The 27,232-nt window shown below is 34.9% G+C and overlaps 1 protein-coding gene across 2 annotated transcripts; it reads right to left on the bottom strand.

Annotated features, from left to right (window-relative positions):
- Nucleotides 1-1,698: 1,698 nt before the first annotated feature.
- Nucleotides 1,699-27,232, bottom strand: LOC117406695 (short transient receptor potential channel 4). Of its 2 annotated transcripts, XM_059031250.1 has the most exons (12): nt 26,674-27,232; nt 26,371-26,429; nt 23,455-23,859; nt 19,121-19,639; nt 13,567-13,903; nt 13,138-13,277; nt 12,497-12,810; nt 11,620-11,815; nt 11,197-11,391; nt 10,829-10,870; nt 10,411-10,500; nt 1,699-4,952 (listed from the first exon to the last, which is right to left on the bottom strand). In XM_059031250.1, exons 3-12 carry the CDS (start codon nt 23,830-23,832, stop codon nt 4,308-4,310), a joined length of 2,856 nt encoding a protein of 951 aa, XP_058887233.1. In that variant the 5' UTR covers nt 23,833-23,859; nt 26,371-26,429; nt 26,674-27,232; the 3' UTR covers nt 1,699-4,307. The 2 variants fall into 2 exon arrangements, with proteins under 2 accessions (XP_058887233.1, XP_034779287.2); XM_034923396.2 differs by lacking the exon at nt 26,371-26,429.

Genomic DNA, 27,232 nt, shown 5'->3' on the forward strand with positions numbered 1-27,232 from the left:
TATACACTGGAGAAACGTGTTTAACCGAAGCTTTTGTGTTTTTCTTTATAAAAGACACTTTAAGGAGATACTCTCGTCTGAGTGTGTCACTATTAGGCACGGCTCCACAATTCAGGATTTTATTCATTAAAAAACTTTGTAATATTTCATTGACCAGCCGTTGTATCGGTAAGTTTGCTGCACTAAAGGCTTCCACTAATTCAAACGTGTTGACATTACGTACGTTCTCAATTTTCTGTGCTCTTTTTAAACAATCCTGTGATTGTGAACTGCTTGTTCGGTAATTGTTTAGCCTGAACTTCAAGTTTGATTTTCATGTTTTTGTGTACTGCGCTGTCAAGATGCTTGTCAATAGTACCTTTTCTTAGATGATCCAAACACAGATTACAAGTTGAGCAAAACAGAATCCCACCATCTGCATGCAACGTCCCCTTTTCGTAGCTCTGAACGGGATCTTCTGTTGAAATGAATTTAGCTTTTTTTGATTTGTCATCTGTCTGCATTTTTAATGTTAATCATACATTGCAAACTAATACATCAACAATATCTAAACAACCATTTTAAACTTCCCGCCTCTGACTCGCATGTTACGTCATTGTAGAGTATGAGGAATTCACCAATCATGAAGCCGGTATTTGTTTGACCCCATTGTACACAGCACGTGGTAAAAGGGCTTACTGTGTGCAAAACACGTTACCGCTGTTTAGTGAATGAGGCGCTAAATGTCTGACCATGTCTTTTAACTACGCTATACTGTAGCTTACACCTTTACTGCAGATTACCTTTTCCTACTTCAGTAAGGGCATGCACTAAATATTAGTCATTGGTAACTGTAGTGCAAAAACAAGCACCGGAACAGCAGTTAATGTACTTGTATTTTGAAGTATATCCAATATGAGTATCATATTGACAAGGAGATAACGGAAATGGAGATTAGTATTCTTCTGAAAATAGTCTTCTATTAGCAACCACACTGAAATCTAGGCTGTCTGAACAAGAGGATAACGTTAATTATAGCTCTTTATCATTTTTTCAGATGAACAGTAGCAGTCATTCTATCTCCAAGCCTACAATGTGCAGCACATGTAGAGAATATTTCCACACACTAGATAAGACACTTTTTACTTTTATACCAAGCATTTTGTCTTTCCCTGTGCTCAGTTGTGTTGGCAGATGTAGATTAGAAACCTCAGGATGTATACTTAAAGAGTCCTCTAGTTATTAGTGTATGACAAGTGCTGTAGGCCTTGGTGTGTTGCATTCGCTCTTGACTTTAATGGAATGAGGTCGTGATCAATGATGTGCTGTGAATGGGACCTGTTTATCCAAACTTTTGTTTCTGGATAAGCATATGTGGTCTGGGAGACAGGGAACATTCTAGTACAAACACTGTGTAAGTCCCCTTATAAAAGTTTACTGTGGTAAATGTGTGCAGTAATTTTGCACTTTCCCCACGGTTATACAGGTACTATGCTTTTACTGTAGCTTATCATATTTTGTCATGTTTTAAAATGTTCTTTACCACACCTATCTGTACTTTACAATGCTTATCTATGCTTTACCATGTTTCCACTATGATTTATTACACTTAGCTATGCTTGAAACGCTTTAAGGGTCCTCTTGCATGAAAAAAGACAGACAATGATATTTACACAGTGCATATTTTGAAAAAGGCACAAGGTTTTGTAAGATTTCAAGATAAAAACAAATCATGTGTGCCATAAAACTGGAGTGCATCATTTTATTTAAAAATAAATATTTGAAACAAATGCATACATAATCCATTGTAATTGTTTACAGTGCATCGTCATTTTTTAATACTTACAATTTGTTTATGAACATTAATACACTCCAAATGCAGGCTATTTTTCTAAACATTTATATATATTCTTAGATTTATGATTGCAGTAACTTATATTATTATTTATTTATTTGGCAGACGCCTTTATCCAAGGCGACTTAAAGGTGTTACAGGGCAGTGTGGAATGGGCAGAATTGTCAATGGTTTACATGACAATTCTATATATATATATATATATATATATATATATATATATATATATACACCTTTTTCTGTTACCTATGAGCAACAGCAAGGGCAATGTATTATTATTTAAAAAAAAAAAAAATGGAATTGTATTTTAATTAAAGACGTGATTATAATTATATAGTCTATATATTTTTCTTTGAAGATTTCATTTCATAAAACTGCTTAATCGTATTACTAATTCTATTGTAGAAGGTTCTCAAACTAATCAAGTAGTAATTGTTTCTGCATTAACTACAGAGGATGATATAAAAGTGAGCTATGCATTACCAACTATGAAACTATATGTTTGTATTACTTGTATTGTAACACTTGAAATGTATTTGCTTACGATTGTAAGTCGCCCTGGATAAGGGCGTCTGCTAAGAAATAAATAATAATAATAATAATAATATATGTATGTATGAATGATGTAATAATTTTTTCTGAAGCTATTGGAAAAACAAGTAGAATGTTACATTTTCTTATACACAGACAGAACTTGGATATTTCTTGCATAGAAAAAATATAAAATTGAAGTGACATTTCTTTATGTTTTCAACAGAATACTGTACGATGGTTCAGTATAAAGACAAAACAACTTGTATAGGTTGTTTCTGGCTACAAAACATATGATATTTATGTTGCACTTATCTTCTGTTCTATATGCTATTTATCAGGACTTTACAAATGAAAGGGTGATGTAATAATCATATACTGTACTATAAGCTGTACATTTTCCTTTCTTCTGGCCCTGGTGCAGGACCTTATTGTGTTCCCCCAGCCCCCAAACTTTAATGTAACACTTGTTTGTAAAAATAAAACATACCAAGTGTTCAACATTTAACAATATTTAATTCTCAGAATGTTAGCATGAACTAAATAATAGATGATTACATGTAATAAGAATGTATTGTACTTGAATTGCATTTTGTATCCATCTTTACATCCACAAACTACATTATTTTTAATCATAAGCTAACAAGTTTAAGCACCAGGCCCTCCAGGATTCTGCGATTCTGGCATTGCAGACATTAATACAAATCTGACACATGGGTGAAGAATTCTGTGCAGAAATGTTCTCATATAGAAAATCGTTTGTTTTCCAATCAGAAATAGACACGTTAATTTGCTTTAATTTATTTTGGTACCGAGTAGCACCCGTTAACAGCTTTCCTCATAAACTACAGGATGAATTGTGCACAGAATATCCCTGCAAAACAGTATCCCAAAATCTTACAAGAAGAGAGTAGGAAACTGTTGTGTATAAAGCCCAAGTGGTTGCAGAGTTCAAAAGACATAAAACAGTGTCTATTACCAGCCTCCATGCAAAGACAGTTGCAGGAGAAAAAAAAAAGTTAGGAAGCTAATTTTAATTAAGCAATTTCTTTTTTAATGATTAAGAAAAAACGATACCTGTTTAAATGAGGGAGGATCCAATCTTAATCACTGGCTACAATGTAGCTACAATGATACAAACATGAAGGGTGTAACGCCTTCAGATATAAATGTGAAGGATATTATCACTGTTAAATATGTATTTCACCCAAACTTTTGCACCAGCTGCACTGGCTATTCCGCCGCCACTGCTACTGCCCTGCCACAATAAAGAGGTTAGTGTTTCCCACCCTGGTGATATTAAAGGTATACTTATCACCTGCATTGTCCTTGTATCGAATTTGTTGTGCATTCTGTAGAAGTCTTTATTGTTGCTTCTGCGTGGACTATCATTTGCCATGTGTACTAACTGCCTATTCCAGGATAATTGCTTCTGAAAAGACTACTCGATGCTGCTTTTCCATAATGTGTTTGAAAGGCACAGCCTTGGAAAGTATTTTCACAGGTATTTGTTTTCTGGAATACTAAGTTGAAGCAGAGACAGCAACAGAGAAACATCAGAACATACAAAACAGAATAGTTAACAGAAACGAAAATGGAATATTAGGAAAATCCAGATTATATAAAGTAACCGTTTAGCTTTCCTTTAGAAAGTCAACAGAAGTGTGTGCTGGGTATTTTCTGCCTGTTAATGTTCACCCCTGCCAGGAAAATGGTAGTCAAAACTGCATCATCCCATTTACTTGCCCAGCCCGTTTGGGAGAACTGACCAAACTCCCTTGTCAAGAAGATGCCACAACACAAAACACACTATTGTTTGAGGCATCAGCAGATAACTGAGCCCTGATGCCTCTTCCAGCATCATAGGTAGTGGCCACATTTGCTACAAGTGATGTTCACAAAAGGATGCCTCATTTAGGCAAAACGGTGTAAATAAACATTGTCACAATCTTGTGTCACAGTCCCCCTTGACTGCAGAGCCATTACCTTTTCCAACTTCAGTGGCGAGGCTGTCCTCTCCTGTTTCCAAAGTTGCACAAGGAATACTGTCAGAAGACTGTTCATGCAAAAAGTCCTGAGTGTTCAGTTGATTAATAGGTTTCCTTGAATCACTTTCTAATTCAGTGCTAGTTTCTATTACTGCAATATCAATGTCCTTGGTGTCGCAAGTTGTTTCATCCAGCTCATATTCACCTGCCTCCTCAGAAACGGAGTAGATTTTATTTGTGTTCCGGTCTATACTGTTTATTTTTTGCCGCCTTTGGAATAATCCAAAGTTTGACATGTCTTTAGGAAAATCCCTTTTTTGTTGTGTTCCTTTGTCCGAGACTAAAAGTGCAGATCCATTGATTAAGCCATTATACCCTTCAGACACATTGGATTTAGGCCTTTGTTGAAGCAAGGAAGTCACATCAAAAAGGTGGAGCTTACTCTTCTGTGTTGTTCCACTGGTTGCAGCATCGTATTTACAAGATTCCCCAACATTAGCCAGATTAGATGCCCCTGTGCCAAGTTTGATCCCTGTCTTACTTCCTTTCAGTAACCCAAGAACTTCATAACGGAAACTTGATATGTCTTGTTTCAACTCCTAGAAAAGCAGAAAGAAGAATTTACAGACAGTGAATAATGTATTGTATTTCGGGCTAATGCACTTCCTAAGCCAAAGTATGTAACTGGCTGCAAAGCATGTCAGGCATTAGAGGAAACAGCTGAATTGGTTAAACATACTTTCTGAAAGTTGTTGTTTGGTTAACAGGGGGTTTTCATTCAAAACAAAGTAGTTAAAATTACAGACTGGAGTAAACACATTGAAATTTACCCTTCAGAATGTAACTATTATATTCTGGCACATTCATGCTTTGATTACCCCCCAAAATCCTCTTGGATACTGAAGAAGGCATTAGACAAAATGTATGTCTACTTTAGTTTATTTTAAGTTGCACTAAGAGCAGTGTTAATGCATAATAATGGATGGTTTACACTTTGTGCTGGCAGTATACAATGTGCATAGCTATTGTAAAACATGATTTGTTATGTAAAGCTGTTCATATAATGCGGTATTCACAACACAGTATGTTACTTCTGCTGTTTCATTTGGTTGGTCCTGCCTGTAACAGGGATTTGGTTGGTGTGTGTGGGTCGTCACTGGAGAATAATGAAGCAGACACAGAGCATTGGGTGTTTAATAACAACACATGCAAATTACACTGCCACAGATATACATGTTAGCCAATTGGCATCATTTTCAAGTTAGAATGCAAGGTTGTAGATAATCACTGAGTAAATTAGATGTCATGTGAAGTCAGAGAAATGGCATTCACTTTCTGTTTTTAGTAAATTTGTACAACTCCTTTCAAAGTTACTTTTTGTTGGGACAACATAAAAAAAGCTACATTAGACTTTTCTACTTTGGAGGACGGAAACTGTGTCACCAAGAATGTACAGATAACAATGATGGTGGCCGCCAGCTGATCACATGAGAAGGTTGCTATGGCAATAGTGTATACATGTGATAGAAGGAGAGGGTCCTTACAACCTACCACTAGATGGCAGTATTTTGAATTACTGTACTAAAGCTAATATGTAGGTGGCACATATATGGGACACTATGCATATTGGTTCTGACAGCACACATTTCACACGCAGAGTTATGGTACTGAATTATTTTCCTAGGACAGCTACACCCAAAACAAAAGCTATTTCTTTTTCACAGCGAAAACCGTACCATTTTTTCGTAAATCAATGTTGTTTCCAACGCACATATATACACTGTACACAGACTAATGATACCACACAGAGGTGATTTTCTCCCAGTCAGATTTCACAGATTTAAAATACACAAAAAATGTAATTGATATTCAAATGTGCCGTCAATCATTTATTTAACCAGGGACATCAGCTGTGAACAAATTAGCATTTTGGATAATTATGAAATATTAGAGTCATGCATGCATTTCCTGGGTTAAAAGCAGGAGATCAGGAGACCCTGGGAATTGAATTAAACTTGCTTGATACGGTTTAACAGCCGTGAAGAAGTGGAATTGACAATTTACCTCAATACACCACCTGGCATGAACATATTTTCAGCTTGAAAGGGATGCTCTTTTGCTGTTTGTATTTGTGATTTTTCTGTGCTTAATTCTGAATTCAGAACAGTAGCACTGGAATAAGTGATGGGGTTGGAATGAGAAACAAAGCAATTAATTATCTGTCAGTGTCAGTAAGACAAGACTGAACCAGTTTGATATTTCAAACATGAAACTTAATGCACTGTCCTGCTGATATAGCCAAGTCATCTCATTACTGAATATTTTTTTAAATCAATCAGTTAAGTTTGCAATCCATTACTAAATATTCATTTTTAAAATCAATATTGCTACATTTAAGTTCATAATAACAATCCACAATATTAATGCTATTAGGTTTCAACATCATTGTTTAAAGTTTGCCTTTGGTATTGTGTAATTCTCAGGATATCATAATGATACTATGTTCAGTATATTTTGATGATATACATTACGTTGCAGATTAGTTAACTCCAGCCATACGATTTTGATAAATATCTATTCTTACTATTTTTTTTCCTTATCTGAACACTGCCTCAGAACGTATACTTGAGTATTTGAAGATAAGCTGAGGAAGTACAGATATTCCTGGCTAAGCCAATGCAGTGCATAAACTGTGTTAACGTTTGGAACAAATACTTCCAAATAGCAAACTGTATTCCAGACAGTGTTCTGCTAATAATAACATTCCAGCCAACTAACCTGTCAAGTCTGTTTATGCTTCCCTTTCGTGTTTGCCTTTTTAAGTAAAATAAAAAAGCAGTTCTGTTCTACATTCTCTGTTTGAATTCTCTGCTGAGCACTGATGTAAAAAAAACGAAATATTTATCACACTTATAGCACCACAGTATGTACAGTATATAAACTGCCTGGCATGCACCAATACACAATTGAATGTGCTGCTTCTATTTCAGATTAGTTTTGTTCTTACACAGTATATAAATATATTTTTGAATTACATTTTAAGCATGGCTTCATGGGTATGTAGAAAGTCTTATATCTTATCATTGTTTTTTAAAGTTTATCAGGATTTGTGGGGCAGGGTTCCTACCTAAATTAGCTGACAGGACAACACTTCACAAACACTGTATCATATTAAAGTAATTGTAGCTAACAAAATAATTCGATACATCTCAGCCAGTTTGTACTTCCATTAGCTACATAGCTATCAAATGTGCATTTTTGAAAGAAACACATGTTATAGCACACCTATTTAATGAATGGATGTGCATGGCAGACACATTTTATGGGATTATTTTTTAGCTACAATCATTTTAATAGAAGTTAGAATATATCATGCCATGCAAAAAGTATATTTTTTATTGTAATTTATGCTATATAATGCTAATACCCTCTTAGTCATGCACATATGTTTCTAAAAATATGTCTTCTGACTAGGTATTTTATATCTAATGTAGTACATATTACTACACAACAGTGGATTGTCTGCCTGTCACAAAGACGGCTGCAGTGGGTGACGTCAGACGTCAGAAACAGGAAGTAACACACAGAGACTTGGGGTTTTGATGAAGCTGAGCGCGTGATCGCGCTCAGCATTTAATAATTAAACAGAACAGAAAATAAAAGGTTTGAACACAAAACACAGGACACGGCACTCGTTGCCAAAACAAAAAGACAAACAAAATGAACTATACAGACAAAACACGGTGAGCAGATTTAACTACTTATTACTATTACAATTATTACCTCCGTCTCCTATCCCATTCTCCACTCACCGAACACACAACCCAGAGTGAATGAAACGTGCATCTATTTATACTGTTGTGCTGGGATTCAATTACTAATTAATTATTCACTTGAATCCCAGCACGTAAATTAATTACGTGCAACCTCGTGCGCGCATATTACTTACTTTAAATGCACGTGCAGTGATGTGCCTAAATACATTTTTAAATACACAGACCCGTTTATATCCCGTGTACCAATGACTATACACCAACATTAACACACGCACCATACAACACATAACACACAAATGCAACAGGGGCGGGGGCGCATTGCCACACTGCCCCACATAATTCTATAGGGATGCCAAGTAAGAATATGTTACGATAGTACAGAATCAGTATATGCTGCAATCATCCCAACATCATTGCAGCACAGCTCAGACCCTAGCCTCCGGTGAATGAAATGGACATGAACAAGTCATTTAAAAGGGACATGACTATTTATTGAATTCAATTCACACAGACTTGTACTTTCAAAAGCATACATGTCAACCCCCTAAGTGTTCATACCAATGAGACCCCTGCTGAAAAACCTTGGGATTGATGAAGAACCGTAACCAAACCAGTAGATTTTGTTTTGAACGGGGGGGGGGGGTGCATGCTGGTGATGGATCAACATTTATGTAAATGGCTGATAGCTATGCCACTTACCTAGACTTAAGGGCTATGCACAACGGGAGCGAAGCAAACGACACGAATACAGCACAAGTACATAAAAAAAAATGTACCTAGTCATGAAGAGAAAATACTGTCTGCTTTTGCTCCTTTTGTGGAGACAAAATAAAATAAATAAAACAAAGAAATAATCTGGATACACCACACACCAAAAAAAAAAAAGACATTTAACAGTGAATGATATGTGATCGGGTTTAACATGTAAATAATTCAAAATGAATATACTGAGAATTAGTTTAATATACTTTTTTTTAATTGATTTTCAGTTTTAATAAAATCTTCAGTTAGTGTGTGAATGCGATTATTAGTATTGGTCAACATTATTAAAACAAAGAAGCGTCATTTTACAGAAATACGAAACCAGTGTGTGGTGCTCCCCGTCACTGACTACAATTAAGGTGAAATAAAGAGATAGACATCCCATCAATGTCCAATTGTTCTGCTATTTCTTACCATATGGCGTCTTTATTTTTATTGTCTTTATAACCAGACACTGGCATCATAAAGAACATTAGATTTTTTGACTTTGATAATTACATTCTCATTGATGTCCATTTCTCTTTTATTTCTGTGGTAATTTCTGCGTGAATGAGAAAGTGACAGTCTGACAGCCTCTCCTTCGACTCTGTCCAAGTAATGACGTGTTGTGTACAGAAACAAAGAAGGTTCGCGCTGACAAACCGCCAGTTTGAGACAACAGGCAATTCTATCTTTGGAATAAGTTGAGAGTTTGCGTAGCAGCTACAGGAATGGTAATGTACACCTCCTCATGGTGACCCCCCACCCAGCCCCCCACACTGCCCCAAAATGAAATAATATTAATACGCTTGGACAGTTGTATTGTATTTACCGCTGTGTCATGTATATAGGATTTCACAGCCTCGCAAACAATAACAAACTTATGCACAAACGTGAGAATCCATTGCACGGCCGTGAGCCACTCAAAATTGTAAAAAAACGTGAGTTTCACAGGTAAACCTTGAGACTTGACATGCATGCAAAAGGGTCTTTCTACATGATTTGAAAATAATAAAACTGTAATAAAAAATAAAGATTCTTACCTTATCGTAGCCGTATACTATAATTTAAAATCTTTCTTTTAAATAACAAATCAAACCATCAAAACCTGCTGTATTGTACTGAAATACACATTGTTTTCATTTTTACTTCACTGGTACTTGAGTACCCTTATTAAAAACTCAACCCAGCCCATCCAGCCCAGTCACAGATTCTACTGTTGACTGGTGCCAACAGTCAACAGGCATTTATTGGGAGTCATTTTAGTTCATTGTACACACAACCATCCCTAAAGGTATTGCTTTATGTAATATAAACCAGAAATGGGAGTTTTGTGAACAAAAACAAAGCAACACATAATCATATGAGATAGAATGCCCAGGTTGAAACTCTGTGGCAGTGAAATTATACATACACACTATATATTTTGCACATTTAAATTTATTTATCAGTTGGTGACACTGAATGTATTTAATGGTTAACTTAGGCTTTCTGTTAAAAAGTTTCTTGACTTCATAATAATAATTTGAAATACGTTTACCTTGAAATTTTCCTCTGTCAGTCCTTCTTCCGTCTTTGCATCTCTGATCATAGCTGCAACATATCTTTTAACTAAGTTTCTCATAACCTCCTGAAATATATATATATATATACATATATATAAAAAGGTTGATGCAGTATTGCAAAGCAGTCTCAAATAAGGGTCTGATATTCTGGTGGTCACAACAAAGCATGTGTCATTAAGATGTTTCTGACTAAGGACACTGTAAACATACGTGTCCTAATTTGGCGTAAGCTGAATAATATTACGTACGGTACCTTTTAATATAGATCATTATTATTATTATTATTATTATTATTATTATTATTATTATTATTATTATTATTATTATTATTAGCAGTAGTAGTAGTAGTAATCATAGTCTATCTGTTATGTATAAATTAAAGATTTATATTACCTGGTAGTGGAGATTTTTTCTCAGATTTTTAGCTGCACGTCTCTGTAAAATCATAAGGATTTATATTATGGAAATGCATTATATACAATTGGTTTAAAAACATTCAAATGCTTATGTGTCTTTTAATATATTGAGGCAAAAAGCTACAGTCTCAAGCATTGTAACCAGAAGCAAACTTTACGAAATGACGATGATTAAGGGTAAAGTTTTGTCCCATCTTATAAGTCCATAATTGGGTGAAAGTTACTGCAAGAATGTGTTGCACCTAACACCCATCTTACAAAAAATATATATAACTCTACTAGTGTACATTTACACTTGTCATTAAACATTTGCATAATATAGATATTTAATGAAAAAATGCTTACCCCTAATGATCCAAGACTTTCTGGCTTTTTAGTTTTTTTGTTTTTGCACAATTGTCTCTTAATCCATTTGAACAAGTACCAAACTGACTTAGGACTTGGCAAGATATTGAAGGGAGTAGGAAGAGTACCACCTTCTTCAAAATAGCTCATCCAAAGCTTTGTTCTTGCAAACTTCCACTCAATGTCTGAATGGTCCTACAATGAAACAATTAAGCTTATTAAAAACAAGTCAAAATAACTCTATGTGGGATTGCTTACATAACTTGTGTTACTGACACATTATTATTATTAGCAGTAGTAGTAATCGTAGTAGTAGTTGTAGTAGTATAATATTAATTAACTTCTCTGACATCTATAGTTCATTTATTTTGCTCTAAGATTCATGTTTTTTAATGTTGCATTTTTGAGAAAAGTAAAACTTACAGCAATAAGTTGGTAGGAGTTGTTCATCATGGCTATTAACATGTTTAGTAAGACCACAAGAGAGATGACATTGTAGGTTCCAAACATTGTGGCCCCCACAAATTCTGTAAACTCATGTCGAGCATTGACATTCGTCACATGCAGACTGATCAGTCCAAATATGGACCAGAACAAAGATTGCAGGGTCTCAAATAACCTACAAAAGTACAATGAAGGCAGGTTAATTTAATGAAGCTGTATTGATTTCCAGTTGAAATAGTGCACCCTATTAATAACATTTAAACTTACACTACTGCATGTAAAGTCTGTTTAATGTATTAAGATCTGGTATTACTGAAACCCTTATAAACTGTTTCTAAAGAGTTTTGGGTCATTTCAACTCAGTGCAGCAATGTCAATTCATATTTTTTGTTGGGAGGTACATGAAACATGCTTTAAAATATTAATTTCCCTGTGTGTTATATGTCTAGGTTATCCCCCTAATGGAATAAAATAGGTCAAATCAAAATTGTTATTTTTACTTCCTTAAAACACTTGCTCACCCTGCAAGGATCGAGTTACACAGCGCTTCTTTTGCTTGCACACAACACCTAGTGATACAATGTATCATCAAACACAAATGGAGGAAGCACCTCACCAGAATGTGTTCAGCGTGGCAGGAATTACCCTTTTGGGGTTTAAAAACACACAGTAACTTACACTTAACTTACAAACACTTACAGCAACATCGTTTTACTTTACAGTTTTGCAAAATCATTCAGTGTTTTTCAAAAACGTTTTGAAAATGGAGCCTATAGTGAATTGTCCACAAAACTTTACAGAGCTACAAAGTTAGTCACTATGATTAACACTAGAAATGCAAGTCAAAATAACTTACGTGGAGAATGCATTATTTTGCTTTTCACACCGTATCCCTTTGCATGTATCAGGCTCATTAGTCTCATAATAAAAGTATAGCTGATTTAATCCATTTGCAAAGGCTAACAGCACCAGGCAGTAGATGAACATAAACTTTAGAATGTCCAGTAACATCCTTCCAAGAGATATCTGCAGAGGCCCTAGGTGGGAGTTTGCAGTAAAGAGTGAGATCAAGCGCAAAGAGCTAAAGATGTTTGCAATGGCAAAAACCGCTTCAGCCACAAGTGTAGGATGCCACATGTCCCATTCCTCTCGTGGCCTTGACCCACTGTACTGGAGATAAGAAAATGACATGAACAAGGTTTGTAAATAAAACATCCTTGTTGGAGCTGCACTCTGCTGTTCATTTTACTGAATCCCCTCTGCTTTCATGTTTGTTTGACACACGTAACCAAATATAACTGAAACTGACAGTTAACAGTCTGCCAATACAGGTTTTATTTACCTTTATTAAAAAAGAATGAAAAATCACGACAGATAATGATAAGAATTATTATTAGTAGTAGTCGTAGTAGTTTTAGTATCAGTATTATTAGTGTATGTAGCTGCAGCAATAGTAGTAAAAATATAAATACTAGTAGTAACTAGACACCTCATTACCTTAAAATAGGCAACAATTTTAAGAGAAATTGTAGCTAGGTACAAAGAATTCATTACAAAATCCATCAGATTCCACCAGTCATGAATGTAATCTTGAAGTCCACCATCCCACATCTGTTTTATTTCAGCCCATATAAAACCTATAAATATAACAAACATCCATTAACATATGTAAACCATGTCCCACATTTTTAAAAAAAGACTTCATATTTACTATGTTACTGTACTGTATGTGAATTTAATTTTAAAATAGCTACAGATTGCTGATTAACTTGAGTTCATTGAAGCATACCCATGATACTATATATTAAGATACATTCATTAGATTTTTGTTCTGAAGAACATTATCATGCACAACTTAATTTTTCTTAGTTATTTAATTGGGGAATGTTGGAACATTTATAGCAGATGGTATCCATTGCAATTTACCTAAAACCCAAGGCAGAATCATCCACTCCACAATGGTTGGTGGAGGTCCTTGTCTTTTTGGATCAGTTGTGACGATATGCTGTGATGCCAGAAGCAGCAGAAACAGGAAAGTCAAGTAGGATGCAGTGTGGCAAATAAACTTTATGAAGGGCTTTCTGATGAACAGGCCGAACGGGCTTTTTGGGACAATTAGGTAACATACACAGAATACTGGAAACATAAGTCCTATAAATACACATGTTATGAACTTCCCTGCCCAATGGCGTCTTCTCCATCCGGGAAACTCGTCATACCAGCGTGAGGCCAGCAACTGTTGACAGTTTGGCTGAGCAACAAACTAGCAAGAGAAAAAGATGAAAAACAAAAGAGAAGGAGAAGCATATTAGGCCAGATTTTCAAATGTGTTTCTTTTACGTTTAGTCTAATGTCATTTCAAAAGAATACAATTTAGGTGACTTAGGTACTCTAAATTCAAAAAGCAGACAGTTGCATTAGCATCTTTCAATGTTTAATCAAAATTTAGACCCCTTTGAAATTCTGGCCTATTATGTAGAATTGAATACAACTAACAGTTGCCTCATAAGTAGCGATTCATAAAGTGTGTCTAAAAATTCAGAATCTACAGCTCATATATACAACAGATAGTGCATGAGATGTAAATCATATGCCACAGCGGTACACTCAGAAATATATTCAGCCAGTCCCTGGTGTAATGGTTGTATTCTCATTATTTGTATACCATAAGAGAGTATAAATGAGTATGAGACACTGTTTTTTAATTTACCCAGTCAGTTAAACTGATTGTACTGTATTTCATGATCCCAAACCCAAAATAGCAAAAGCTGAAGTACCTATATAATGAATAAATCAATTTATTTAATTGAGAATTAACCAACTGAAGAGTAATACAAAATATATAATTCCTATTTTAATTATGAATTGTGGTCTTAAATGAATTCTGATATTGGCCTGTTCATTCATTTTTATGTAACAAATGTTAATATTGTACCTGTAAAGAATAAATTGTACCCAATTTACAAATGGGATGCACAACTAGCCAACACGCTTACTATGACAATTGCCTTACTAACCCTTACGATTACAGGTTGCTGAGAACTGAAACCCTGTACTTAACTCCAAACACTTGCTGTTTACCATACGGTATCTTGACCGAGGGTGATGTACAGAAAAGCAAAGCTTTTAAAAGTGTTTGAAATGCTAGACAGCCGGAGGGAACCATTGGCATCAGTGACAAGCCATTGCCTGGGCTCGCAAAGTACCACTTCTTCAGAATGATTGTTGTGCTAAAGTTGAACTGAAGATTTCAGTACGTATGTTGACTCTAATACTGTGCTGGGGTAGTGATGTTGAAGGTGGTTATGAACTAGGACAGACAGAATAATATTCCTGAACGTGATGACAGCCTACATAAATAAAAACATGTTATCATTTACAGATTCATATAATTAGGGGGGTATGGGTAAAACTTTAAAGAATGTGAAATAACATACAGACTCAAATTAAATGTGACTATATATACTATATATATATATATATACTGCCAATTTCAATCTCTGATCTGGAAAATACATGGGAGGACATAATTAGAAGGCAAGCTGGGGCAGCTGGTGAAGTTTCCACTTTAATTACAACTTTAATACCTATGATATTACATTCTGTTGGCATTAATCATTCATACTTAATTGCAAGTATAATTTAGTTTACAGATTCCTAAAAGCTATTAACTTATACTTGTAAAATTCAATTTGAATTAATGTACATTTAAGGGTGCTGTAAGTAATCTAGAACCTTATTTCTTTTTATTCAGTGCATGTTTTTGTTTTGTTTTTTAAATTATGGTAGATGATATTTCTGTTGCTAACAGGTAGATAACAGGAAATGTAAATGTAACATGTAGTTATAAAATACACTTCACAGCAGTTGTTTAGTTACAAGTTTAGTTTGGGTTGACAGGAGCAAGTACAGTAAATGTTTTCTTTTCAGTTTAGCTACAGTTTTTTACACTCGTTTGGAGTAATTGTCCATTGTTTGAGTGTTAAAGGACTGCAATACAGAGATATGATTGGTTAATGCAATTTTAATTCAAGGGTTGAGGATAAAAATACATTTATTTAAAAAAAAAAAGAAATCCAACATATTCTTAGGGTCCAAAGCAAGTCAGGTGATGTCACACCAAACAATAAATTATTGTACTTCCAGGGAGGGTCAGCAGTCTCTTGGTAACTATGGAAACACAGAGCTTAAAATATGCAACACAATGAGAATGGTAAAAAGGAAAGTTCTTCCTTCTAAAATCCTTTCTTTTTTTTTTTGCATGTTGCCTGCAAGCAAGCCACTAACAGTTACATATAAGAGACTGGACAGAAAGGCTTTACATAAATGTATTATTTTAGTGTTACTGAAGAGTGTGTGATTTGAGTGTTTGAAGTGGGTGTGTATAAAGGTGAAGAGATAAATCAAGTGTAGATTAAGGTCAGTCTCTGACATTGTGACGAAAAAAGTCTGTCCAATAACGTTCAAACATTCTGGCAAATTAAATCAATTGTATTATATACAAGGTAAACAAAATACATACATAAATACATTCTATTCTAAATAAACAAGGTGGTGAGTGTGATTGTTTTACAAGCAGGGAGGGCTGTGCATTTTATTGTCATTAGAAATCACAAATAGGAAAACCAACCTTCGCGGTTCTATAAGAACAATATATTTTGTCAGCTGGATTCTAAGCATGAACTCTTTTTTTTAATTTGTTTCTGATTTGTATTCATTTTGTTTCCATTCAAAGAGATACTGTCCTTTTTGATATTGTCCCATTTTTTTAAAACTTTGCTTGTATAAACAAGTACGTCAGTGGCTATGAGTTGAATATTTGAGTATCAGTATGGGGAAAAGGTTAATGACCACCTGTAAGTGTGACACACAGATGGACGGATGTATAGACAGACTATATTCCCATAGTCTTTTATTCTCAATAACATAATATATATAGCAAGTTTCATGACAATTGGACAAGCAGCTTCCAGATGCAGTATAGAGATTTCTCCTCTTGAAAATAATATTTTTGTATTCCAGCAGTCCTGGTATGTGTTTACTTTGAAGTGCTTTTTCTTAAGTCTCTTTTCTGCATGTTCATCACTCTTTGTAAACAGCAACGCCCCCACAATATAATGCAAAATGTTTTTTCATTATCCCACTATTATTATTTTTGGTGTTTCACATTAAAATGAAATACCAAATTAATTGAAAATATTATATGTTTTATGTGACTACATTTAATGGAATGAATAATGTACTGTTATTAACTTTGACTAATCAGAAAATAAGACATGACTGTAGTGGTGTCTTTGTAACTACACAATATTTAGGACTATGGGGACCCATTGCTGCAGAACAGAATTACACCAGGGTTAAATCGATGAAGTAAGCCATTGTGGTTGATATTTTCCTTTTATGTTTAGTTTTTTTTCACAGTTTTGGTACAGAATGTTGCATCAATCCAGTTTGGCTTGCGCTTTTGAAATCTCGTTAAAATGTGTTGCTAACACCAGGGTTGATTTTATTTTGGGGTTGGAATTCACACTTTTGGTGCTAGTTTAAAATTATTTCACAAATACGCTAAAAGCAATTAGATGGTCCCTAACTGATTTTACAAAATAGCAAGATCCAATTTATTTAAAGGCTTCTGAGACTGAAAATCCATGTTGCAACACAGAACCACTCTGGCCCAAAAGCAATTGAACTTGAACTATCTGTTTAGATGAACCACTCTTAAGACAGTTCTGTCAGCATGGCTTTACAGTGAATTAACCAAATTAGGGAAGTATCGAATGGTGAAATGTCAATGTCAATATGGGCAGTTACATGCATTTTGGAAGTAATCATGTAAAACACAGTTTTCAGTATTGGTTTTCAGTAATTTTGCATTAACTACCAAAATAATACTCTGATTTCATTTTCCAGAATATACTGTAACAATGCAGACATTGTAAGGTGTTCTGATGTTAAAGAGATACTTCATAGCCTCTGCATTTGTCATAATATAATGCTTTAACTGTTTATTATTCTAATGACAAGTGTTCTTAATCATCATTTATTACCGTTTAGCGCTCATGGACTTGCCTACATGTAAAACATGTTGATGCCTTTCCTAAACATGACAAATATCCATGAGTACAGAAACAGTAATTAACTAGTAAATTACACATTAACCAACATTCCAAAAGTACCAACATGTGTGCTGCTTGGTGGCACATCCACATCCATTTTTCAAACTAGGCATCCTATTGAATCATTATGTTGTGACCCAATATGACCTAATACTTTTCAATTTAAGGGATTTAAAAGATTTTTCTTCTACCTAATTATTCCACCATCAATACCATCCTTGACTGATGCTGCAGGGTAGTTTGTCTGCTCTGATGGGTCATAAACACATCTCCAACTAATTTGCTGTTGTCAAAAGGTCCTACTGTAATTGTTCAATTCCATCTTTCAACGATCGCCTTGTAAAATAAAAAACACAGGGCCATATTCATAAGGATGTTTATCCCTTAGACCTGCGTAAATAATCCTGTGGTTATTTTTAGTATGTTTATCTCTAAATGCTGTTAAGTCTGTTCTAAAGAAAAGTCCCGGCTGACCAAAATACATTATAATGTGTTAAACAAAGGAAGAGCTTGCTTAAGCCTTGTTTTAAGCTTTTTCAGTCACATTTAAGCAGAGCTCTAACAAATACTCAGTCATTACTGTTTTCACTTTACATTACACCAATTTTAAATAATCAAATGTACTATTATAAAAAAATGACATTACTTTTTTTTTTTTGCAATTTAATATACTAACCCTTTTTCAGCGGCAATGAGGAGCAAACACACCCGTCTCAAACCCCTTAGAAGTGCATTTTATTTGACAACTGCGTTCTTTATAGTATCCTGCTTAATACCTAAATTATTTGATCATTTTTTCATCTTTTGTGAGTTGAAAAACAAATGTGTCTTTTGAATACTGTAGGCTATGACGATAGGGCAGCTTCTGTATACCTGCAGAATAGAATTAGAATCCTTCAAATCTTCAATGAGAAGAGGAGCAGAAAAGATTGTAGTGTTGTAATTTTGCCAGAAAAAGTGAGCCTTATAACTTGCCCTTTTATTACAAGGCGGCTTAGAGACTTTGTGGTACTATGTATTCATTAAAGGGTAAACCAAGACTTGTCAAACACTGAACCCAGTTATTTAATAGTTGGCCAGAAGTACTGTACAACAGTGCTTTAAATAAATCTTACTGGGTTGTCACATTCCATGCTTTGCGCCATTTATTAAGCTACTGGCTCTTGCTTTGTGTCTCATTTGTTTAAAAGGTCAGCACCATTGTACAGCAAAATAAAATTATACCACATAGCAAGGAGTCTAGTTATTCCAATTTTAGCTCCATTATCCCATACCTCATACTGTTTTAAGCACCTATTACATTTTCTTGAGCAAGAAAAATGATACGTAGTGTATTTATAGAGAACAGATTTCAAAGATCTCACCTCTTTCTGATGGTACCTAATTGCCAGCTTTAATCTTGCTAGATCGTTACTGTTCTCCTCTTCTAGCAGACTGCTATCATCCCGGTAATTAAGAATGATTTCTAATTCTCTGGAACTCCTGGTCTGATCCAAAAGATCCTTTGCAAACTCTTTGCACTGATGCGACAGTTCCTCATACTCCGATTTGAACTCATTCTCCACTTTGCTTAACTCCTGTAGCTCCCAACTCAACTGGAAGGCCGTAAGAAAGGGATCTTCACTGGACAGGGCTACCAAAGATGGGCTTGACAAAGCCTTGTAGATGTTCAACCTGGATCTGGAGTGTCGCAAGCTGTCCACATCTGTGCTGGAGACACATTCCACACAGTTACAGCGCACTTCATGTGGCTGGGGTACGGAAACCCCCTTCTGCACCAGAAGCTTTATAATCTCGTAGTTGTTGGTGTGAGCAGCCAGAATGATCGGTGTGATGTCGGGCGTGAAATCCGAGAACTGCTTATCCAGCAATATCGGTGGCACCTGTCAAAGAAACAACACTATTAAGGAATTAAATCAGCAATGTTTCTTGAAAAACAAGATTAAAAAATGCTTATAAAACATGCTGGTTGCTTTGTCTCCTATGAATCATGCGACTCACATGACTGTTGCAACAAGGACACTGAAAGCAATCTAACAACAACAGGCCAGCCTAACAAAATGGGTGTGAATCAGTGGTGGCTGGTGGTCCAAAAAAAAAACAGAGGTCTTGGGGACTGATAACACTTTTCATATCTTCTTAACGTTTTGCCCCAATTCAAAGCGGTTAAATGCATTTTATCCACTAGCCAGCAGAAAAAAGAAAACAGTAGTCCACTGTAATTTAATAAACTTAACTATTACACACTGCCAACGTATGTTTAAAATACAACATTAATACAACATTTAGATTTCAAGAACACGTCACTTTAACATACTTTGCATAAAATATTTTCTAAACAAAGTTGTTAAAGCAGGTGAAAGTCAGAGAAAAATCAAGCACACTTTATCGACTTAATTTGCTAAACGTAATAAATGGCCAACAAAAAAATTAGATACCGTTCTGTACATACGAAACGTATCTAAAAGAAGCAATTCAGACAAACGTTAGTTCTGGAGCAAGGTAAATTACTCAGCTGTATCTTGAAGCAAAGGTGGCTGATGGAAACCCTCCTCCCAAAAGTAATTACAAAAAAAAAAAAAAAAAACAGAAACAGTAATTTTAATTATAATTAAAAACATTTATTCTCATTATAAGAAACACTCCTCCAGGACCATAAGACCATCTGCCACTGCTAGTACTCCAAGTGCGTCTCTCAGCAGCCAGAATTGCTGTTAATTTAGGAATGTTGATTCTAGGTTTTAGGTTAAAATGTAAAATTGTATTTTATTTTACTGAACATTATTATTATAAGCCGATATATATTTCTTTTTTCTCTTTGAAAAATTTGAGGAGGCTCTGCCTCCCTTGCCTCCTCTAGTGTGAATAGCCCTGCATTTCTGCATCAGAAAGAAAGGTGTCCACAATAGCAGGTTAGATTTATCTTGGCTGTGTTTATCTAGCAAGCAGGTAGAAGAGAAAAACTGACCAACACAGGTCTTACAAGAATCCCTGCACCTAGGCTTAGATCAAAATTAAATTAAAGCTTACATTCTAAGCTCCAAAAGGTCGCCCTTTCAGCTCAAGTTCCAAGACATTGAGACAAGGTCCCTGGAAAGACTCGCAGTTTCAACACCACTCACTGGACATGCTAGTGGAAAGGCACCCTGGTCTGTATCAGACTGACTGTTTGCTGAATGACTAAATATGGAGGTTATTAAATAGGTAATTGGCTGCGCTGCATCCCGCCGGCAAGCCTGCCCTGTCACAGTAAGATTTTTGAAAGTGAGATTCTTTCAAAATTCATATCAATATTCAAATGATGTTTCATTATTAATTAATTGTAATGTATAATAGTATATGACTGTAATACACTGCACATCAATTGTGCATTATTCTTTTAATTCCTATTGCAAAATAAAACTGTCAGCAATGTTGTGATGAGGAGGAGCACTTTGTTGTTACAGCAGTAATTAATGTGTCTAGCTGCAAGTTGCTGAATCAGAAAAAGAAGGTTTGTTATTTATCTTTCTCTTACATAAATACAAATATCAAATCTTTTTTAGATTCAGAAGCATCAACAAATTCTAAATATAAAGTAGTACTGGGGAAAAAACTGGATTATAAAATTAGAGAAATGATTTGGCATGGAATATTTGTCAATGTATTTTATGTTACTTTTCTTTGATGTGTTTATGAATGAATAGATCAATGATAAAGGAATAAAGGATGGGTTGCTGTTTAGGATAGGTTATATTCAATTAGTATAAACAGCGGCATCATTCAAATATATAGGAAACGCAATAATTCCCTGGTAATTTACATATTTGTACAAACAGAAATACAATAGAAGTGTCAGTAGATAGTCAATAGAAGTTATCCTAGTGTCAGTATTTAAATCTGCGGAATGATTTGGGTAATTTTGTAACTGAAGGAAGTAGAAATGGTTTAGACTGCATAAAGTTATGATTATCTATATGATTTTAATTAGTCTTAAAATAGAATATTATTTTATTAAAGCATGCATTAAAATGTCATATACTCCATATGGGCCTATGTAAACCATCCATCTTTCACTCAACATAATATGCAGCTATTATCAGTTTGTTATGAAAATGAGCGACAAAGAACCCTAAAAATTCTGCTTATGGTCCTGTGACGCTAGCTGTAGGAATCTGTTGCCATTTCCAGCTCTACACTCAACGTCAAGTCAGATTATAAATAGCAGCACTTATCATTTCTCCAGCAAGAAAGTTACAGTGCCAGAGGAAATTAAGAAAATACATCTTATATATAGGGGGGCAGAAACTACCATGGTATTACCAATAAAAATGTTTTTTTTGACCTGCATTCACTGATGCTATATCATCTTGTGAAATTGAGGTTTCAAGTAAATTAATTATGCCCTAGTTTCAGTTCCCTACTCTGCTTGCTAAATAGGCCAGTACATATTTTTGTTGTTGTTGCAAACAATCAGATGCACAGAATTCTCAACTGAATTGCATCTTGGTTATTACTGGTTTTGTAGTTAGGTTTCTATACATTGACAAACCTCCAGAAATATTGAATCTCTCAGTGTAGGTAATATGGGAGCAGAGCACTGAAGTGAAACTTTTTAAATGTAACCAGCCTATACAACTGACAGCAGAGTGGAGGTCATTCCCAAAAGACCACATACATGAAAACAAACACATTCGTATAGAGACAGGCATGCTGGCAGACTCCCTGTTGATTCAGCTAAGCCGTTTGGAATAAAGAGCTCGGATACGCATGTAATTAGTATTGCATTTACAAAATAAACAATGCAAAGAGTCGATTAAAAAATTGATTACTGGTACTAAAAAGTGAAGATGCTCAAAATCGTCCATAATTTAGCTTTATTGTATTTTAATTTAAAAGAAATACCAGATGCCAGAATTCCTTGTGTGTATTTTACGCAGTTAATTATTTCAGATGGCGGTTATTCAATCCTATTTAGACTTCCCATCCATTATACTGCCTCATACCAAACATATTCTTTAAGACCCTGAGGTCTGAGGAGGATAACAACAGATTTGATGCTTTTGAAAACACAAACATCTTCTTTCTTGCCTTTGAATACATGACAATACATGTTTACTCAAATATTAGCATACATATCTCAGCACTTTAACAAAAATACATTAGCCACTGAAAGTATAATATAAAATTGAGAGAGTAGCTATGCCATAAATGTTGAATCAATCCCTTACAAAAGTTTACATTGTTAAACCACATCAAAGTGTAGACAAGCAGAATGCAAGCACAGGACAGTAGATCACAGAGAAGGTAAAGCACAGTTAAAAAATAGGAAACCCATTATAAAGAATTGTACATGTAGCTACGTAGTCTAACCATGATAAAAAAAAAAAAAATCTAATTTAGAGACAGACCAGTGAAATGTATATATAATTTATACAGCAATGTGAAGTCAAACACATTTTTTCTGATAGAAAAAAAACTGCATGGACAGTAACACTGTACTCTGCCCTTACAGCTACTCCATCTACTGTAATGTTCTGTAAAACACTCTCCTCCAATGACAAGACGCTAAGCCATGCGGGTTTGAGGCCAAAGCCTATGTGAAACATGTTCAGTCAATTTAATACATCATATTTCATTAATTCAGGTTATGGGGGTTGTCCAGAACTACTGGGCTCCAGAGTACTTGCTTCCAACAATCTGACCTTTTATTACTGACCTGCTTTTCTCCACTGGGTTTTTTGTGATTCAGCAGTAGCTCCACGGCCCCAACGACCTCCTTCCTGATAGCATGAAGAAGAGCATCCCCAACATACACATTAAAACTTAAGAGGAGCTCAATGATTTCAAGATTCTCATTTTCAATGCCAATGAGAAGAGCTGTTCTTCCAAGCGGGTCGATGCAGTTAATATTGATTTTGAAATAAATTTCGGCTTCCTCCAGTGCTAGCTTAACAGTGGCATAGTCCCCCTTCTCCACAGCACTTAAATAGGCTTTCTCTGACGGCGACAGCTCCGATTCGGCTCGCACTATCCGAAGTGGAATGCGGTCTCTGTATGAAGAGTTGTTGCTTCTTTTATAATAAAGTTGAGCCATTGTTTATACTGTCTCACATTGCTGTTTCTGGAAGAAGAAAAACAAACCTGAGTATGTAAAATAAATTACTTGAGTTGGGTTGAGACATTTGACATTCTCTTTTAAAAATGCACTTCAAACAAAAGACAAGAGGTTTTATACACTTACTTTATTCCTCAATAAGTCCCCAAGGAGTCATTAGTTCAGAAAGCCAATAGCTATCCTGTTTCTAAAGTGAAATCATAGGACGGTGGGGCACACATCTATCATAAGCATTAATATCTTAAACACAAAATGTGCTGCACTGCAGCAAATTAATGAACTCTCAGGCTAATATTTAGGAAGAAGGTGGTAAGCATTAACACAGTGGTCCTGAATAATAATAATAATAATAATAATAATAATAATAATAATAATACTGCACATAAAAACACTCTTAGGCATAAATGTTTACCTTTTTTTAGCTTATGTTAAAATGTTAGATTTTCACTCCTAACTAATCAGTCTCACTACCAGGGAACAATTTATTTTGCAGCGTCCTCATGACTATACACCAGTGCACCAGAACCCCAGATACTGTAGTTTGTTACCCATTGATTTTTAAATAGTCAGTATTTTCCACTGCTTCCAGTCTCATTTCATAAACAAGATTCCCAAGTGGGTTGCAACAGGTTAACAGAGGGGACTCTGGTCTATGGATTAAAGTACTCAACATATTCCCTTTGATATTTTGCTTCCCAGATCTGTATACTGTAAAGCAGGCAAATGATTAATGTAATCTATATAATCTTGGAAATATTTTGAGTGCCATCTTAAGGCTGATAAATATCAAAACAGTTGTCAGAAGTACATCAGGCTCTGAATTGTGTTAAAAAAAACACACAACACATTTATATGTATTTTTTCCACACTACTGATTGGTTTAGGGGACACAGTATTGATTGGTTAAGGAAAGGCAATATTGACCCTTTACCTTAATGTTGAGAGTATTTTTTAAATATGATGCATGATTCAAAATTGCCACGGTATAAAAGTCACTTAACATATTAATTAACATACCAGGGAAGTAGGACAGTTGTCATTTACCAGTAAGTGCTTACAAATTCTATGTATTATGAAATTGCTATGGCAGTTTCCTCACAAGGATTCAATTTAATATGTAAACAAATGGTAATCACATTGAGCAGCTATTACCACTCATGACAGTAGTCATTTCTGACTAAGCAGATTTTGTTTTTAAAACTTTTTTTTTTTAATACTGTATTTAGCTTTTCATATTTGTAAGGTGCGTCTTCATTACAATAAACTAGCATGGACAAAGATTGTCAAAACTAACAAAGTCTTTATTGTGGTAACAGCAGAGGAACACATAGTTTTGAATGTGAAATGAAGAGCATTTCCCCAGGTCTAATTTGTTGTTAATATGAGCTGCAACAGGCATCAGCAGATGTTGTTGTATGAGCACAGAATCCCAGCAACATACAGAATATATATATATATATATATATATATATATATATATATATATATATATATATATATATATATATATATATATTCCAGCGTTATAACCACCTTTCAAGCCTACCTGCAGATAATCATGTCACAGTTACACCCAAAACCATAAAAAAACTTCTCCTATCTTAGCTGTCTCAAAAAAAAGGATACACATTTGAATTGCTTCACTCTGCTCCCCGATGTCTATTCACTATCTACTTTACAAGTTGAGTGTCACATAATTCAACCAGCCATCTACCCACACACAACCCAATATGAGAGTATGAGAGTTTAATAAACCTTTAATTCAATACTTCCCTAGTATTTTTAATCATACCTTTGTTTTTTATCCCCTTTATAAAATGTTTCACGCTTTTCCCATCACTGACACCGTCTGAGAAACGTTAAAACAAGGAGGACGTCATGTACTGTACGAAAACTACATTTCAGAACCACAACAAAAGGTCTCGAGCACGTAACTCATCTGTACAAGCAGCTCATCATTCGCCCAGTGCTGGTGTTTAACAACATTATGACAAGCACCCGTACATGTGCAAGATACACATTTATTTCAATATCCTTTTTCATTTGTGTCATTAGTTACAAGACACATGTGTCAACACATTTGTCTCTTATTTGTCGCATTGTGCTGACTCTTGTTGGGCCAGTGTGGTAAGTACAGTAACCTAAGTGGTAAAGCGCTTATGTTTGGCCCACAAGTAAAATATTAACAGAACAATTTTACATCAAATGCCATGGGATCGCTTTCTAGTCTACTCACTGAGCTCCTTCATTTTAAAACAGTCATAAAAAATATAATAGGTTTTCCTGCTTTTTTATATTTTATATACACGTCGGGTAAACAAAATTGCTTAACAAAAACAGAAAGAATAGATACATTTACGGAAAACATTAACAATGCCATATATGCCATCATTTATTTTTGGGCCACAATTACAACAATATCGTTTATATCAAAAATACTTCTACCGACTACTTCAAATATTCATTATTCTAGTTTTCTTATAACATCATGCATTTTTTTTTTTTAAAAAAAGATACCTGCAGATGGCGAGCTTCGCAAGCACAAACACAACAGACATCCAACAATTAAGACGGAACTAGTGAAATGGAGAAAAAAAAGGAAAGGTAATTCAGTGTCGCATTCACTTCAAACCAAGGCGATAAAATGATAATGGAAGTGTCCAAAATTGAAAACGATAATGAAAAAGTAACTCCAATATATGTGCACAATAACTATCTAGTAAAGGTACAGTACACATATGCAATTGTTTATCATCAAATAAAAAAAATGCGCATACAGATAATACGCACTTATATTCAATTACTTAATTAAAAACTTACTTTTGATGTTTTAAACCTGTTTTCCCGTGTCACTGGTTTGAAGTTTAGTGTATATATTTTTAATGTTCCTTTAAACGAGCCACAAAAAAAGGGAAAAAAAGAAAATCCCTTGTTTTGACAATACAATATCAATAACTTTGTGTATTCCACATTTCTAAATATGCATACATTTGAGCTCCGTTGTTATTCTGGTAAACGTTGAAATTGCTTGTACACTGACACCCCAAAGCAGTTTCTGTTTCCACCGCGCAACAGATGATAAACTACTGACGACCGCTCTCGGCTTTTCTTCCAATACAATTCCATTATTGGTTAACAATTTCCACTTGCACGAGCCCCAAATCTTATTCGCTTCGGGTTTCAAAAAAGAAAGAAAATATCAGTGAGCTCTGGTAAGTATGTGTCTGCAGTCGACTGATGTGCACGGATTTCATTCATTGTAATTGCAAAATAATCTTTAATAAACTGAACACCTGCTGCAAGATACGCACCACAAACCCTACATTTAGAGCCCTGCCATTGCTCTCTATCTCTCTCCACTCTTCCAGCATCGACTGCA

This window comes from Acipenser ruthenus, chromosome 9, assembly GCF_902713425.1.
Source record: "Acipenser ruthenus chromosome 9, fAciRut3.2 maternal haplotype, whole genome shotgun sequence".
In the NCBI taxonomy this organism is placed as follows: domain Eukaryota; kingdom Metazoa; phylum Chordata; class Actinopteri; order Acipenseriformes; family Acipenseridae; genus Acipenser; species Acipenser ruthenus.

Excerpts from the sequence above, each read along its gene's own strand:
- LOC117406695 (XM_034923396.2), bottom strand. The coding sequence starts at position 23,832 with ATGGCTCAACTTTATTATAAAAGAAGCAACAACTCTTCATACAGAGAC. Across the intron at positions 19,640-23,454 it reads AACCCAGTGGAGAAAAGCAG|GTGCCACCGATATTGCTGGA; the intron begins GTCAGTAATAAA and ends TTTCTTTGACAG. Across the intron at positions 10,871-11,196 it reads AAAGTCTTGGATCATTAGGG|AGACGTGCAGCTAAAAATCT; the intron begins GTAAGCATTTTT and ends ATGATTTTACAG.